Source organism: Orycteropus afer, unplaced genomic scaffold (assembly GCF_000298275.1).
Source record: "Orycteropus afer afer isolate SDZICR_OR568_19922 unplaced genomic scaffold, OryAfe1.0 scaffold00147, whole genome shotgun sequence".
NCBI classification, from domain to species: Eukaryota; Metazoa; Chordata; class Mammalia; order Tubulidentata; family Orycteropodidae; genus Orycteropus; species Orycteropus afer.
In genome coordinates this window covers 7,843,341-7,859,727 of record NW_006921734.1, presented here as the reverse complement: position 1 = coordinate 7,859,727, position 16,387 = coordinate 7,843,341, and the positions used below count along the sequence as shown (strand labels likewise).

The following is a 16,387-nucleotide window of genomic DNA, read 5'->3' as shown; positions in this document are numbered from 1 at the left end:
TTACTTTGAGCTTTTCTGTAATATGTTGCAAGTTTGAATGCTACAAAAGTTGATGTTTAAAGAAGTACAAAAAACCCGTGCATCTTAATTCACTGGACAGGACGACAGGCAACTTTTTAAAGTTACACTGAATCATAGATCCACCCTCAAATTATCTGAATACTGTAATCGTTTATCCTTTTTTTGCATGCTAAGAGGTGAGTGAAAAAACACAAAATCAAGTTAATGTTAGGAAACGGACCTTTGTTAAGATGGGTGCCAGTTACTAGTATCTACTGGAACCCCAACCGTTCTTGCTACTTTAACCCCATTGTGGCACTACTGCTTGTTAAGCCGAGCTAACGCGGGGAGGTTTTAAGTGGATTTTCACGTCTTCCCTAGACTTCTTTCTATTTTAGCCATTTCGCGTGTCCTGGAGAGTTGGAAGGATGCTTTTCCCGAGGACTGGCGGGGTCGACCCGGGTGAGGAAGGAGGACTTCCTGCTGCCAAGGTCGGCCGCGTTCTCTTAAAGACAAGAGTTCGGACCCAGATTGTACCCAAAGTATTCCGGCCGTCCTCGCGGCGCGGAGGTCCAGACACCCTTGCGGCCACTGCCTTTGAAGCACAGAGGAGAACTGGATTGAGGGCGAGTTGGTCACGTGCGGCCGGGAGAGGCACTGGAGGCTGGGAGTTTGCAGGAATGTAGTAAACTTTGCAGGAAAAAAGTTTGCCTCCGCGGCCGGCCGCGGATTCAGTGCGGGCGGGCGCGCAGAGGAAGGAAGAGCCGGGAGGAGGCGGAGCCGGCGAGCGGCTCGGGCGGGCAGTTCTCTCAACTACAGTTTTGGAGTCTGAAGCAAGTTTCTGTCTTAGTCCGGCACTACTGCCGCCGGGAAAAAGGAAGGAAGGAAAGAACAAGAAAAGGAAATAAAAGAGAAAGGGGGAGGGGAAAGGCAACTAGTTGTCCTGCCTCCGTCAAGGGAGTTGAAGGAAAAAGTTCTCCGGCGCCGCAGGTCCGGGTCTCTCTCAGCCCCTCCCGAGGCGCAGCCGCCAGACCAGTGGAGCCGGGGCGCAGGGCGGGGGCGGAGGCGCCGGGGCGGGGGATGCGGGACCGCGGCGCAGCCCCTCGGCCCTAAGAGCGAGGAAAGCGCCGCTCCCGACGCCCAGCGCCGCCCTCACCTCTTCTCCAGTCTCGGCCCGTCGAGCCGGGGCGCCCGGGCGGAGCCCTCGCGCGCCTGGTTAAGGGGTGCGCGTCGGGAGAGGCAGAAGCCATGGATCCCGGGCAGCAACCGCCGCCTCAGCCGGTCCCCCAGGGCCAAGGGCAGCCGCCCACGCAGCCCCCCCAGGGGCAGGACCCGCCGTCCCGGACCGGGCAGCAGGCGCCCCCGGGCTCCCAGGCGGCGCCGCAGGCCCCCCCAGCCGGGCATCAAATAGTGCACGTCCGGGGGGACTCGGAGACCGACCTGGAGGCGCTCTTCAACGCCGTCATGAACCCCAAGACGGCCAACGTGCCCCCGACTGTGCCCATGAGGCTCCGGAAGCTGCCGGATTCCTTCTTTAAGCCGCCGGAGCCCAAATCCCACTCCCGACAGGTAACCTACTCCCTTCCCCGTCGGTCGGGCCCCAGATCGGGGTGGGGGTTCCGGGAACCCTGGCGAAGGGTGGGGGTATCCAGGTTGAGTTGGAGGAAGTGGAGGCGCCCGCTCGATTGCGTTAATCGGCTCCCCACTCCTCCCGGAGTCCGGAGCCGAGATTTGTTTTTCCCCTTGGAGTTTCTGCGGTTGCAGCCCCGGGGGGTGTGCTTTCCCTCTTCCTTTCTTTCTTTCTTCCCGGGGTTCCCAGGAGGTTGGCGGGAGTGGAGGGGGTGGTGGGGAGGAAGGAAGGGGGTGGGGAGAGTCCGCCCGAGCCGCGGTGGGCTTGCACAATGCGCGCGCCTCCGCGCGCTCCGCACCTTCGCTCCCGCCGCGGCCTGGGGAGGGGGAGGGGGGCCTTTGGCATTTGTGTGGGTGAGTTGCCAGCAGCGGCCGAGTTTGTGAAGTTGAGCTCTGGGCCCCCTTTCCTTCGGGGCCTCTCGGTGTTCTTCAGTCTCCTGGGGAGTCAAATAATTGTTCTCTTGTTTTCCAGTGTTGATTACGGGGTGGGGGTGGAAGCAGTCCTTTTCCTTTTCTTGCTCTTTCTTCCCCTCCCTCGGTCGAAAGCATTTATTTTCCTCGCTGCCTCGGCCCTTTCGAAACACCGGATCCGGGTTTTCCCTGCCCAGACTTTCCTGGAAGTTGTTTATGGAGTTCGTTCTTTCACCTCTGCACTTCCCTTGCGCTTGGAACTTGGGCAGGCTCCCTGTTAGCAAACTTCATGGGCTCACGTGTTGGTTTCCCAATTGTAGTCTATTATTTACAGTCTGCTGAAACGCTTTTAAATTAGCCACATCTGCACGTTGCGCAGGAACTGAGTTGCGCTTTAAAGTACTTAAGTTTTAACACACAGCCTTTTGATAATACGCTGCAGGTTGACTCATAGGCCGAGTCCTGCCTAGTTCAACTGTGATTAAAATTTAATGTTTGGGAAGCGATGACTAATTCTAGGATCGCCATTGCTTTTTCTTACTGAGGATGTGAACATGGCTGCTTTTCCACATGCAAAACGTTGACTGTTTTGTCAACTTGACTTAATGTTGTAGTGAAACTATTATGAAAGTGTTAACATTCCAGTAGATCCCAGTAGATTTTTGTTTAGTAAAGGCCTTTATAGGTGTTTTTGCCTTTTTTTTTTTTTTTTTTTTTTAAGAAGTTGCTTTAGGCTAAACTGCAGCATAGGAACTTTGCCCAAAAGTTAATTGGTTTTTCAAATCCTGCAGTTTAGTTAGTCTAAACTGTAACTTGAGTGCAAAGAAGAGTTACCACCCCCACTCTCTCGTTCCCCCTCCTATATGCAGGCCTGTATATGTTCTTGTGGGCAAACTGAGGGTGTTTTGAAACTCAGAAAATCTCATTTAACCTACTGACAAAAACCTGCTATAAGAACAATGAGGAGAAAACAATTCAGCTAAATACTTAATTTGTAAGAGGTAGACTTAGAAAGACTTTTTTTCTCTTACCCCTGGAGGTGAGCTCTGGACTCATTAAGGATAAAATGTATAGGCATGCACCCTACAGAGTTCACAGCTGTGCTTTTATTTACATATTATAATGCACATAGGAGATTGAATTCCCCATTTTGTAGCATCTGTAAACCAAAAAGAATCACAATTTTTAAAGTGTACTTCTAATAAGTGCTTACACAAGAATGTATATCCAGTAGTTTGTGGATGGTCTCCCTTTGTTGCCCATATGAATCTGGGAAATTCTTTTTGATAATCAAACCCTTAATTCAATCAATGGATTTTTTTTTTTAAACTGTACACAATTTTGAATAGTATGCATCTGTTGTAAATACTAAAGGAGCTCTGATGGTGTAGTGCGTAAGACATTTGTCTGCTTACCAGGTCAGTGGTTCAAACCCACCAGCTGCTCCAAGGAAGGAAGATGAGGCAATCTACTTCTGTAAAGATTTACAATTTTGGAAACCCAATGGGGTTCACTATGAGTTGGGATTCAGTCTGATGGCAGTGGGGTTGGTTGTAAATACTTTTGTTGACAAGCTATTGGATGTAAATAAATGTATATATCTATTATATATAATATATACATATGTTGTTGTTGTTGTTATGTGCCGTCAAGTCGGCCCCAACTCATAGCAACTCCTCCTTGCGTTTCTGAGGCAGTATCACCATGGAAGTAGATTGCCCAACCTTCCTTCTGAGGAGTGGCTGGTGGGTATGGACCGCCAGCCTTCTGGTTAGCAGTCAAGTCCTTAGGCACTATGCTACCAGAGCTCATGTATATGTATATGTATATGTATATGTATATGTATATGTATATGTGTGTGTGTACCAAACCCAATCCATTGCCTTCAAGATGATTAGGACTCATGTTGTTGTTGTTGTTGTTTGCCATCGAGTCGGCCCCGACTCATAGCGACCCCTCCTTGGGTTTCCGAGGCAGTATCACTACGGAAGTAGGATTGCCCAACCTTCCTTCCGAGGAGTGGCTGTTGGGTAGCGACCCTATAATAGGACAGAGTAGAACTGCCTCCTTAGGGTTTCCAAGGCTGTAATCTTTACAGAAGCTGACTGCTCCATCTTTCTGATGCAGAGTGGCTGGTGGTTTCTAAAGGCTGACCTTTTGGTTAGCAGGCAACATCTAACCACTATTACTGGGGCTCCTGTATATCATGAAAAAAACCTATTTTACAGATGAAGAAACTGAGGCTCACAGATATTAAGATATTTTTTTCAGAGTTATACTAACCAACAGCTTTCAAGAGCTTGGATGAGAACCCTGTCTTTGGGATCTGAATGCAGAATTTTGTTTTGTTTTTTTGCTGTTACGCAGTTGTAAATATGTAACAGTATGAGTTCTATATCATAAATTGTTAACATCTTTATTATCTAGGTACAAAGATGGTTGGTTTTTCATTTCATTCATTAAGATGGCTTTCTTTAAGAACTTTTGAATGATTCTGAATTCTTTACATTCATTAAAAGTTGTGTAACTTGTGATAATTGGTTGATAACATTTGTGCATAATGAGAAAAATATTACAAATTTCATGTTTCGGTCTTGGCCTGGCAAAAAAACAAAATGTTAGTTAAAGCTCAGTTAAGACAAAGAAATTATAGTCACTATATTCTTTGTTTGTGTTTATACCTGAAATATTTTAGAAATTGGAAAAGCCTCTATACTGTCTTGGCCTTTTAGAAATTAGGTTTTAAAGTTCACTATTTACTATTTCAGAAATGCTTCATTCGTCCTTCACTAGTTGCCTCTAAAAGTGTAGAGGTGTGACTAAAGTGTAGTATGTAGAAATTCACTTAAATGGACTGTTCCCTAAAATTACTAATATTTGTAAAAATGTATATTAGCACAAAAATCACATAAACTGTTTATCTAAAAGTATCCATTTGTCAAACTGTTTTCCTCAGTGTCCAGTATTAAATGTTGAAATTTGCCTTTGGTTCTTAGGTATTTGCTTTCAGTGAAACTGTATCTCAGAAATTTAAAAGAACTCTCTTTTAAAACTTATGTTTTTTAAAATTTTTATTTTAATATTCCTAATAGGTCAGTACTGATGCAGGAACTGCAGGAGCCCTGGCTCCACAGCATGTTCGAGCACATTCCTCTCCAGCTTCCCTGCAGCTGGGAGCAGTTTCTCCTGGGACGCTGAGCCCCACTGGAGTAGTCTCTGGCCCAGCAGCTGCACCCACTGCCCAACATCTTCGGCAGTCTTCTTTTGAAATACCTGATGATGTACCTCTGCCAGCAGGCTGGGAAATGGCAAAAACATCTTCTGGTCAGAGATACTTCTTGAAGTAAGTAAAAGTAATGGTAGGAGATCATTATCTAAGAAAAATATGTTTTGGAAAACATAGTAAGTGGTATTGAGATATAAAATACCATTTGTTTTTATACTTAATATTTAAGTCAAGCTCAGTATATATTCCACAATTTTTTTTCCCCCTGCACTTTGGTATTACCTACATACTTCTTTAGCTTTGGTAGTCTTTTGAAAGTTTGATTGATTTTTTGATTCAGAGCATTTTCATTATCTTTTGTGACAGTGTGACTGTTGAGTTTGTGCTAAACCTATTTAATTAGTGCAAAAATGAATTCAAGAATACTGTGAAATCTTTCAAATTGTGTAAAATAAAGCACTGATGTAGTCTTATGAAATATGAATCACATTCCTAGTATCTTTTTAAACATTTATCAGTAGAGAAGAATTCCAAAATAAAGGGGTCTAATTTTATAGTATTTTAAAGTAGAAAGTAACAAGTACTTTACTTGCAGTTTGATGTGATTTGTTAATTTTTTAAAAAAATTTATTTTTTCTTAAATCAACAGATTTTCTTATTTAGAGCAGTTTTAGTTTTATAGAAATACTGAGCAGAAAGTACAGAGTACTCCCCAGAGTTTTTTGTGTTTTTTTCCAAAATATAAAGAGAAAGAGGAAATTTCAGTTTTGATAATACAGTCACTCAGAGACAAACTTTTTTCAAGCTAGCAACCTATCTTTTCTGTGGGAAAACAAAAACAAGGCCAGTGGGTGGTTTATTTTTATCAGCCCGTTTGTCTTTTAATGAAATGACAAAACTGTATTAAAACTGAAAAGGTCTAAATAGAATTTTATTCTCCCTAATTGTGAAGTTACAGATAAGACCTTAATATTTTTATCTGATTTGTTTGGATCAAGTATATACAAAATGTTGTCTAAAACCGATTATTATAATAATCTGAATTCTATCCAAGTTTTGATAGAGATCTGTTTTGACAGTCTATTCCTCAGGCAAACGTAAGGTTTATATATTAGATCAGATAATATAATTAATGATACTGTTTTTCAGGGTAGATTGTTGCTTTGTAAGATACAAGCTTATTTATTTAGGCAAAGAACAGGGGAAAAGGTTTGATCTTAAAAAGTTCCTACAGTTTTTTTTACCCCCTTCCCTGAAACTTTTCTTTTAAAATTCATTTTCTGGTGTCCTGGTATCCATTTCAAAGCATCAGGTTTCAACCAGAACAATAAAGAGCCTGAGACTGGAAAGTACACACAAGTCTGGCAAACTCATCTGCATGAGCAAGATCATTTGTTCTCAAGCAGACATCCAAAGTAAATGATTGAAAGAACTCCTAGCTGTGAGGGATGTCTTGAAGGGGAAAGGAGGGGAAACAAACCAGGTTGCTGGGAAGAAAAAGAAAGGCTGTACTTTTTTGGAACCTTTCCCTGCTGGGTCACATGCTGACCTGGGAGATTTTTAAACAGCTTAATAGCCTGCTTGCCTTCTGCTTTCTTTGGTTGATAGTATGGCTAAAAGTATAATCTTCAAGAGCAAGATTTATGTTCTTCTTTTTAGCCTCTTGTATCTTGTTAATATTTGCTTAAAGGAGACATCTGTCTGCCTTTTCATTATTTTGAATGAGTGAACCTTTAGGTTTGAGCTGAAGGAAATGTTCTACACATTTATTTGTTAAAATTTTTAGATAGTTCTGTTGAGAACAAATATTTCTCTTAAAGGTATTGATAGAGATGAATTAATGAAAAATGTATACAACCCCCACATCATATCACATACCTGGAAGGCTTGTAGAGAGTGTTTATTAGGGCAAAATGATAACGAAAATTATGCTGTGTAAGTAAAGTAACAGTTACGGGATTGCCAAGAAGCTTATCTGGAAAATAAAAAAAAAACTGGGAGGAGGAGAGAGATGTGATTGTTGTTACCTGTATTTTTGAGGGATTCACAATGGAAATAAAATTAGATTTATTGTGTAATAAGAAACATAAATATTCTTGGCTCCATGTAAGAATTTTTCTCATGTCAGACTTTTTAGAAATGGAAGGGGTTTCCTTGAGAGCCATATCTTGGTCAGTAAAAGCAAGGAAAACATGGATTAGTTGGCACCTATAAGGGATTATTTCAAAAACCCAAACCAAACCTCTGGTCATTGAGTCAATTCTGATTCATAGCTCTGGTGGCATAATGCCTAAGGCATTTGACTGCTAACTAGAAGGCTGGCGGTTCAAACCCACGAGCCACTCCTCGGAAGGAAGGTTGGGCAATCTATTTTCATAGTGATACCACCTCAGAAACCCAAGGAGGGGTCACTATGAGTTGGATCCGACTTAATGGCAGTTCGTCAAGGCTGGAGTTTTCAAGGCTGTAATTTTTACAGAAGCAGACTGCCACATCTTTCTCCTATGGGGCAGCTGATGGATTTGAACCTATGATCTTTTGGTTAGCAGCTAAGTGCTTAACCGCTGTGCCACCAAGACTCCTAGGGAATCATATAGAGGGTCATTAAGCATTGAATATGGAGGATGGGTGCTGTGGGCCTATAAAATTTTATATTTTAACAGAATATCTGCTGTATGATCAGTGTGCAGTTTGGAGAAAAGTTATCAGTTCACCTTCTCCAATTGTCATCTGTTTTCATGATGTTATAATTCTTAAATGATCATCAGGGCTGAATGAGCTGTCATAAACAATACATTTTTGTGTACCTCACAAATGTTGTTGTGTGCTATTGAGTTGATTTTTGACTCAGTGACCCCCAGTGATGGTAGAAGTGCCCCATAGGAGTTTCTTGGCTGAAATCTTTTTTTTTTAATAGTGTGAAAGTTTACAGAGCAAATTCATTTTCCATACAGTAGTTCATACACATTTTATTTCATGACATTGACTGCAATGCCCTGTATTGTAACAGCTCTCTTCCCACTTCCTCCCTGTAGTTGTTACCTCTCCCGTGTCCTCCTTTCCTGCCCCCTGAGGTATCTCCCTGTGCGCATACTGTCCTTGTGTTCTCCCACAATTGCTCGTTCTAAGGAGTGTGCCTATCTGATGTAAATAATCACTTTTATATGCCTGTCTGTTGTTTGGGTGGAAGCCAGGGGAGTGAGTTCGATTTCAGACATGAAGAGTAACTAGGGGCCATAGTCTTGGGGATCTCACCAAGCTCTGTCAGACCAGTAATCCTGATCTTTTTTTTTTATGATTTTGAGTTTTGTTCCACATTGTTCTCCCACTCTATCTAGGATCTCTTGCACTGATTCTTTTTTAAGTGGTTGAGAGTGGTAGCCAGGTACCCTCTAGTCCTTCTGGTCTCATGGTCATATAGGCTGAGGTTCTCATGGTCCACTAGTCCTTTGGACTAATTGTTTCCATGCATCTTTGGTTTTCTTCATTCTTCTTTGCTCTGGACAAGGAGAGACCCACTGTTGCATCTAGATGGCTGCTTGCAAGCTTTTAAGATCCTAGTCTCTATTCACCAAAGTAGAATGTAGAACAATGTTTTTGTGTAGTACTGTTATGCCAGTTGAGCTTGATGTCCCCTGTGACCATGGACCTCAGCCCACAGGTCCAGCAGCTCACTCCATCAGGGTGCTTGATTGGCCTAAGAAGTTATCATAACTTTTCCCCCATTCTAGTTATAGGGACATTCTTACAGCACATCCAGATATGTATGTAGAAATACTGTCTGCCAACCTTATATATGGTCTTGGGTATATTCTCTTTTGCCTAGACATATTTGGCCATTGAGCCTGTTTGCCCTTCTATTTACCTCTAGGTTAATGTTTGTTGTTATCACTGATAATGCAATATTCTATGTGTAAAAGGGTTTATCTTTGTTGTCTTCACCTCTTGTGCACCTCTCTGTGTCTTCCTTCTCCTTAGTCTTACTGTGTTGATTACTTGCTTCTTGGCTGAAATTGTTATGGAAACACATCACCAGGTCTTTGTCCTGTGGAGCAGCTGAGTAGGTTCGAATTGCCAAAGTTTTAGTTAGCAGCTGAGCACCAAGGCTGACTTAAGTGAAAGTAATACCTGTCCTGACTGTGAGTCTAAGGTGATAAACTTAGATTTTGGAGTCAAGTTCTTTTGTCAAATCTAATTTTTATCATAGTTTTGATATTTTAAAATTAGGCTGCCTTTGAAATCATACTTTCATATTTTTTTCTTCTGTCTGAAGATGATACTTATTGCCAGCAAATATAGAAAGCTTTATGGTAGTTGCAAAATTTACATTCATTTTAACAGTGAAAAATTATCTTACTATATATGTATATATACACGTATCTATATCTTGATAGGAGCTCTGGTAGCATAGTGCCTAAGGCACTTGACTGCTAACCAGAAGGCTGGTGGTTCAAACACTCCTCAGAAGGAAGGTTGGGCAATCTTACTTCTGTAGTGATACTGCCTTGGAAACCCAAGGAAGGGTCGCTATGAGTCGGGGTTGACTCGACGGCACGTAAGAACAACAACATATCTTGATAGATACTTGTTAGAACTAACTTGTAAGTTATGAAATATGCAGTTTATTGAAATTTTTATTTGCTGTGAAGAAATCTGACTATAATTTATAGTCCAGACATGCAAGATGATATAATTTGATTGAGTAATTAGAAATGTTGACTTTGAAAACAACTAATTATTGCCTTGCAACTATAAATGAAGGAGATTTTGAAGTCATGTGTCCCATCCTCTAGTTTCAAGATGGCATAATTACTAAAGACTTGTTGGCAGATGGTCATTGGTATTTTAAAATCCCTCCCTAGCTCAGTGGAGGAACCTTGGTGGTGCTGTGGTTAAGCACTTGGCTGCTAGCTGGAGGTTGGCAGTTCAAACCCAGCTGCTGTGTGGGAGAAGGACCGAGTTCCGGTCCTATGAAGATTACAATCTGGAAAACCCTGTGGAACAACTCTACTTTGTCATATGTGCTGCTTTGAGTTGAAAATCAACACAATGGTGGCAAACAACAACTAGCTCAGTGAGATCTCTTCTGGAGAAGACTTGTCCCTAAGTGAGATCTCTTCTGGAGAAGACTTGTCTCTAATCTTGGCAGGAAATGGGGTGGATGTGTGGTACCCACCTCAAATCCACTGCCATTATATTGATTCTGACTTACAGCGACCCTGTAGGGCAGAGTAGAACTGTCCAATAGAGTGTCCAAGGCTGTAAATCTTTACAGAAGCAGACTCTGCCACATCTTTACCCTGCAGTGTGGCTGATGGGTTTGAACCACTGATCTTTGGTTAGCTGCTGAGTTCTTTAACAATTGCACCACTAGGCTTCCTGGGATGTGTGGTGCTAGCTACAAGCATACCTCATTTTTTTGCACTTTGCCTCATTATGTACTTTGTAGATAATGTGTGTGTGTGTGTGTGTGTGTGTTTTAATAAATTGAAGGTTTGTTGGTGCCATTTTTCCAGTAGCATTTTGCTAATTTCATGTGTCTCTCACATTTTGGTATTTCTCACAATATTTCGCTCTTTTTCATAATGCTGTTGCACACTTAATAGACTACAGTGTAGAGTAAACATAACTTTATATGTACTGGGAAACCAAAAACTTTGTGTGATTCACATTATTGTGATGTTTACTTTATTGTTGGTGGTCTGCAACCCAACTTACAATATCTCTGAGGTATGCCTGTATGTTTATCACCAACACTTATTTAAGCTCTGGTATGATTGGGAAGTATGTGAAAAGGGTTAGTCTGTGTACCAAAAAAACCCCAAACCCACTGCCATCAAGTTGATTTTTACTCGTAGCAATCCTATAGGACAAAGTAGAACTGCCCCATAGGGCTTCCAAGGCTGTACATCTTTACAGAAGCAGACTACTTCACTTCTCCCATGGAGCAGCTGGTGGGTTTGAACTGCAAACGTTTTCATTAGCAGCCAAATGCATTAACCACTATGCAGCCAGAGGTCCTTTAGTCTGTATACGGTATATAATATTTTACTGAATTTACTTTTTGAAACTAATTTCTTCCACATAGCACAATGAGCTTTATTTAAAAAGAATTCATTATCTTTACTACTCAGAATTACTGCTTTATTCAGCTGTCTTATACTTTTCCTACAGGAAATAGTTCTTCAAGTAGTTGGTCAACAACTTCCTATTTCTTTATAAGCTGCTAAATAACTTCCTGAATTAGTTTTCTATAATATCTCTGGTTAGAAAGAATACTTTTACTTCTCAGATTTATATTATTGAATCTAACACCTTGTAACTGTTACCACATAAAAAGAATTACTTCTGTGTATTATTAAATGTAGGACCTTATATTTGATTTTAAAAATCTGTTCTATTGATTTAAAAAATCATTTGTAGATTTGCATTATTTTAATAACGTGCTTCTAAAAATTTTTAAAGCATAGTTTTGTTTCAGTTATCATTTTCTGACTGACTACCAACTGGTCTCAGTGGATTTTTTTTTTTAAGTCCTAGGAGATTTAAGACTTCTTTGTGGTTGTAAGTTGATTAAAAGTTATATTATCCTGGTCCACAGGTTTTTTGTTTGTTTGTTTAAAGTATTTTCTCACAGATTTTTGATTCTTTAACAGCATTTCCAACATTAAATAAACTTGCCTATCAGTTGTAACTGATTTCTGTAACTAGATTGATTCTTTTTTCTGCTACCTAGTGTATTTCAGAATGTTTCACTGTTCTAATTTAAACCACCTCAGAAATGTATCAATTAAAGGAGCTAAATTAAACTGTTACTTATTATAATTTGATTTTATGCTTCCTTTCTTAAACACTTGCCAACAGAAGACTAAACACTTACAATGTATATTGTTACCATAATAAAAATGAAATATTTCCAAAAGGAACAGTTTCATAAAGAATAAGGCTATTTTGTTTTTTAGTTTCTTAGTATATCAAGTGTAAACCAAATAATTTCCCTTTAAGTGAAAAAAAGCTTGTACTTTTGTCACTAAATGTTGCAAAAGCCAGTTTAAATTGCAGTAACATTAAGAACTGTCTGTGGGATCAAACTGACAACAGCAACTCTAAAGATTAGATAGGAAGTTTAGGGGGCAGTGAGTTTATGTTAACAAGGGAGGAACAACTCAGAACCAGAGGGTGAGAATGGTTGTCCATCTTGAAGAATGTGTAATCACTGTCACTGAATTGTGCATGTGGAAACCGTTGAACTGATATATATGTTTTGCTCCTTATGTTCCCAACAACAGTAGACTAAAGGAAAAAAATGCTTTCAATTGTGAGTATTTCCATATCTGAGGGGAGGACTAGTCTGTTTGTCTTCTTGTTGCGGTTGAGCAGAAAGAGAGATGAAAGTATGCTCTTAGCTCTCTGAGGGGGAAAAAAAGCTTACTTCTGCTCAGTGGGTGGGCATCCTTGGGAAGAGCGGCCACAGTGCCACATGATTTAGGCAGAAGAACTCCGGAGGAACTCTTGAATACAGTGGCAGAAGAAAAACAGTTGGAAGGTAGCAGATGTGGCAGATTTGTAAATAGAACATGGAGATTAATTCATCCGCTGGGAAAAACTATTTTAGTGTGAACCAAACAAGATATTTAATTAGTAAACTAGATGTTTAAATGTGACAAATTCAGTTGGCTGAAAAATGGTAGGTTTTCTCTTTTAAACAAACAAACAAACAATACAAAAAATTACCCCTCTCAAAATCTTGTGTTAACCATTTGAAAAAAACAAAATGTAGATAGTATTCGTATAGTTGAAACTTAAAAAAAAAAAAATTTGGATCCCTGAGATCAACCCTTCCTGGTAGTGCAGAGAAAGTTACATATTATAGATATAATATAAATTAGCATCCTAAAATAGTATTGGTTTCATGACTGTGAATTGTGTTTTACCTTAAGGCTCTTCAGAGAGGTAAACTCTAAATTTGGTCTTTGAGTTGTCAACGTGTATACTAAAATTCAGGCTCAGTATAATCAAAGAAAAGTCATTTTAAAAATCAGTTAAGATTTAAGACTATTCAAGCTTAATGTTCTATGTTCTGTAATAGCATGATTTAGCCATTAATTATGTCTTGAAAGTTGAATGATAGTTGAGTATCATTGTATAAAGGGAGATCTTTAAGAGATGTGTGGTTCTATAGGTATGGTTACTAAATGATGGGTTCTCATTGTGGGATTAATCATAAGTTCAAGCCATGAAAGGGACATTGCTGTTTTTACGAAGAAAATTTGCTTCATGGCTCTGGTTGCTCAACCACTGTAGCATCAAGTTTGCCACTAGGGCTTGACCTCTTCTAAAAGCAAACAAAGAAGTTTGGTATAAATCACAATAGTCCTTTTCTCTCTGTTCTCTTTTTTTCCTTAATATTCTAGGCAAGGAAAAGTAGTCAGTAGTTTAATCTTCATTTGGCTCTTAGCATGAGAAGCATCATAATCTTTAACAGATCAGGTAGCAAATCAAGAGATAATTGCTCTGAATAATGTTGCAAATTAATAAAATAATGCAAATCAAAGAATCTAATAAAATATTGAGTGTTCTTCAGATATTTCAGTGTTTTATCTGTGGTTAGTTCTATTATTTGTCTTCACTATAATGTGCTTTTCTCTCTTCACAGAATAGTGTTGATCACTGTCACATTCTTCACCTGGGTCTTAATATGGGGGTAGGGGAAGTGACATTTTGTGAAAAGTTCCTGCTTTCCTCTTCTTGCTTACTTAAAGGAAAAAGTGTTTTGATTTTGTTTTAATAAGGTTTTTATTTCAGTAGTAAGTATGTTTAAAGAGTTGTGCTTTTTTACATTCATAAAAACTTACTATAGAATATTTGATTTGGGGTTTGGAGTAAAGACACTTTCTTCAGAATGCTATTATGTACTGTGACAAAATTGAATGTGGACTAGAGGTTTATTTGAAATTCAATTTCTCACTTACTCTGTTGTTGTTATGTGCTGTTGAGTCTGACCCGACTCATAGCAACCCCTCCTTAGGTTTCTGAGGTGGTAGTAGATCTACGGAAGTAGATTGCCCAACCTTCCATCCGAGGAGTGGCTGGTGGGTTTGAACCACCAGCCTTCTGGTTAGCAGTCAAATGCCTTAGGCACTATGCTCCCAGAGCTCCTTCACTTACTGTAAGTGACTATAATTCTGAGCAGGTGTTTGGGAAGGAAGTAAAAAACTGTATCACCTAGGAGGTGGGGTAAGGTGTGGATTTTTTTTTTTTTCCCTGTAAGACATGAATGTGGGTTCTTCTGTTTATATTTATGAAACTGTTCTCCCTCATTTCCCTTCTTCCTCCGTATATCCAGTTTTCATGGATTTATTTTAATAAAATGTGTGTGGCAGTGAGATTGGTTTTGTTTTTTTATTGTAAGGTAACACATTTATCAGAGAGGATTGGAAAATTCAGAATAGGAAAAATTAGGGGAGCAAGCATCCATATTGTACCTATAAGAGGATCTTGAAGATATAGTTGTCCCTTGATTTCCACAGAAAATCGCTTCCAGGACCCCTGTGGATCCCAAAATTGCAGATACTTACACTCAAGTCTCTTATATAAAATGGCATAGTATTTGTACATTTTAATCATAATCTCTAGATTACTTATAATACCTAATACAAAGTAAATAGCGCTTTATGCTCCTCTTAGACTTTGAGGGATTGTTTTGACCACTTAATTGCCTTTTAGGAACCTGTTGTTTTACCCACATATTGTCAATCTACAGTTGGTTGATTGCACACATTTGGAACCCACAGACATGTAGGGCTGACTGTACTTGTTTTCGTATGCTCATGTGTAAGCATGTATTTTGAAATTTAGTTTTCAAGGAGTAACATACATACACAGGAGCCTGGGTGGTACAAGGGGTTTGCAGTCAGCTGTTAACCTAAAGGTTGGCTGTTCTAACTCACCCAGCATCTCTGCTGAAACAAAGGCTTTGTGAGTTGCTTCCATAAAGATTACAGCGAAGAAAACCTTATGGAGCAGTTTTACTTTGTAACATATAGGGTCACCATGAGTCCAGGGGCTGGCTGGAGGGCCGTTAACAACAACACTACATATGCACTGTTGTTGGTGTGTGCCATCAAGTCATCTCCAACTCATAGTGACCTTTGTATAACAGAACGAAACACTTTCTGGTCCTGTGTCAGCCTCACGATCCCTACTATACCTGAGCCCATTGCTGCAGCCACTGTGTCAGTCCATCTTATTGAGGGCCTTCCCCTCTTTTGTTGACCTTCCACTTTACCAAGCATGACACCTTTCTCCAGAGAATGGCCCCTTCTGACAACATGACCAAAGTAGGTGAGATGAAGATTGCATAGATTTAGAAAACCGCATAGTGCTTTAAGGTTTATGATGGAAAAGAGCAGTCTTTTGATTCACTTTTCTTTATTCATGGCTTGCATGCCCAATTTACATGAGATGAAGTCTCACCATCCTCACCTCTCAGGAGCATCTGGTTATACTTCTAAGATGTTGTTGTTTGGTGCCATCCAGTTGACTCCAGCTCTGAGTGACCCTACGAACAACAGAATGAAGTGCTGTCCCATGGTGCTCCATCCTCACAATCCTCACCATACTTGAGCCCATCATTGCAGCCACTGTGTCAGTCCATCTTGTTAAGGGTCTTCCCTTTTTTCGCTGACCCTCTATGAAGCATGATATTTTTCTCAGGGAATGGTCCCTTGTAACAATATGACCAGAGTATGTGAGGTAAAGTCTGGCCATTCTCACATCCAAGGAGCATTCAGGCTGCACTTCTTCCAGGACAGATTTGTTTGTTCTGCTGGCAATCTGTAATATTTTCAGTATTTGCCAACTCCATAATTCAAAGGCATCAACTCTTCTTCAGTCTTCTGTATTCATTGTCCAACTTTCACATGCATGTGAGGCAGTTGAAAATACCATGGCTTGGGTCAAGTGCATCTTAGTCCTCCATGTGACATCTTTGCTTTTTAACACTTTAAAGAGTTCTTTTGCAGCAGATTTGCCCATTGTAATAAGCCATCTGATTCCTTTTTTTTTTTTTTTTTTTTTAATTTATTGTGATTTGGGTGAAGATTTACAGAGCAAATTCAC

At 40.2% G+C, this 16,387-nt stretch overlaps 1 protein-coding gene across 1 annotated transcript in view; it reads left to right on the top strand.

Moving 5' to 3' along the window:
* Positions 1–1,248: 1,248 nt before the first annotated feature.
* Positions 1,249–16,387, top strand: part of YAP1 (Yes1 associated transcriptional regulator) — a 152,845-nt gene continuing 137,706 nt past the window's right edge. The window contains exons 1-2 of the mRNA XM_007946016.2: positions 1,249–1,569; positions 5,133–5,383. Coding sequence (XP_007944207.1) covers positions 1,249–1,569; positions 5,133–5,383 — 572 coding nt within the window. The remainder of the gene's footprint in view (positions 1,570–5,132; positions 5,384–16,387) is intronic.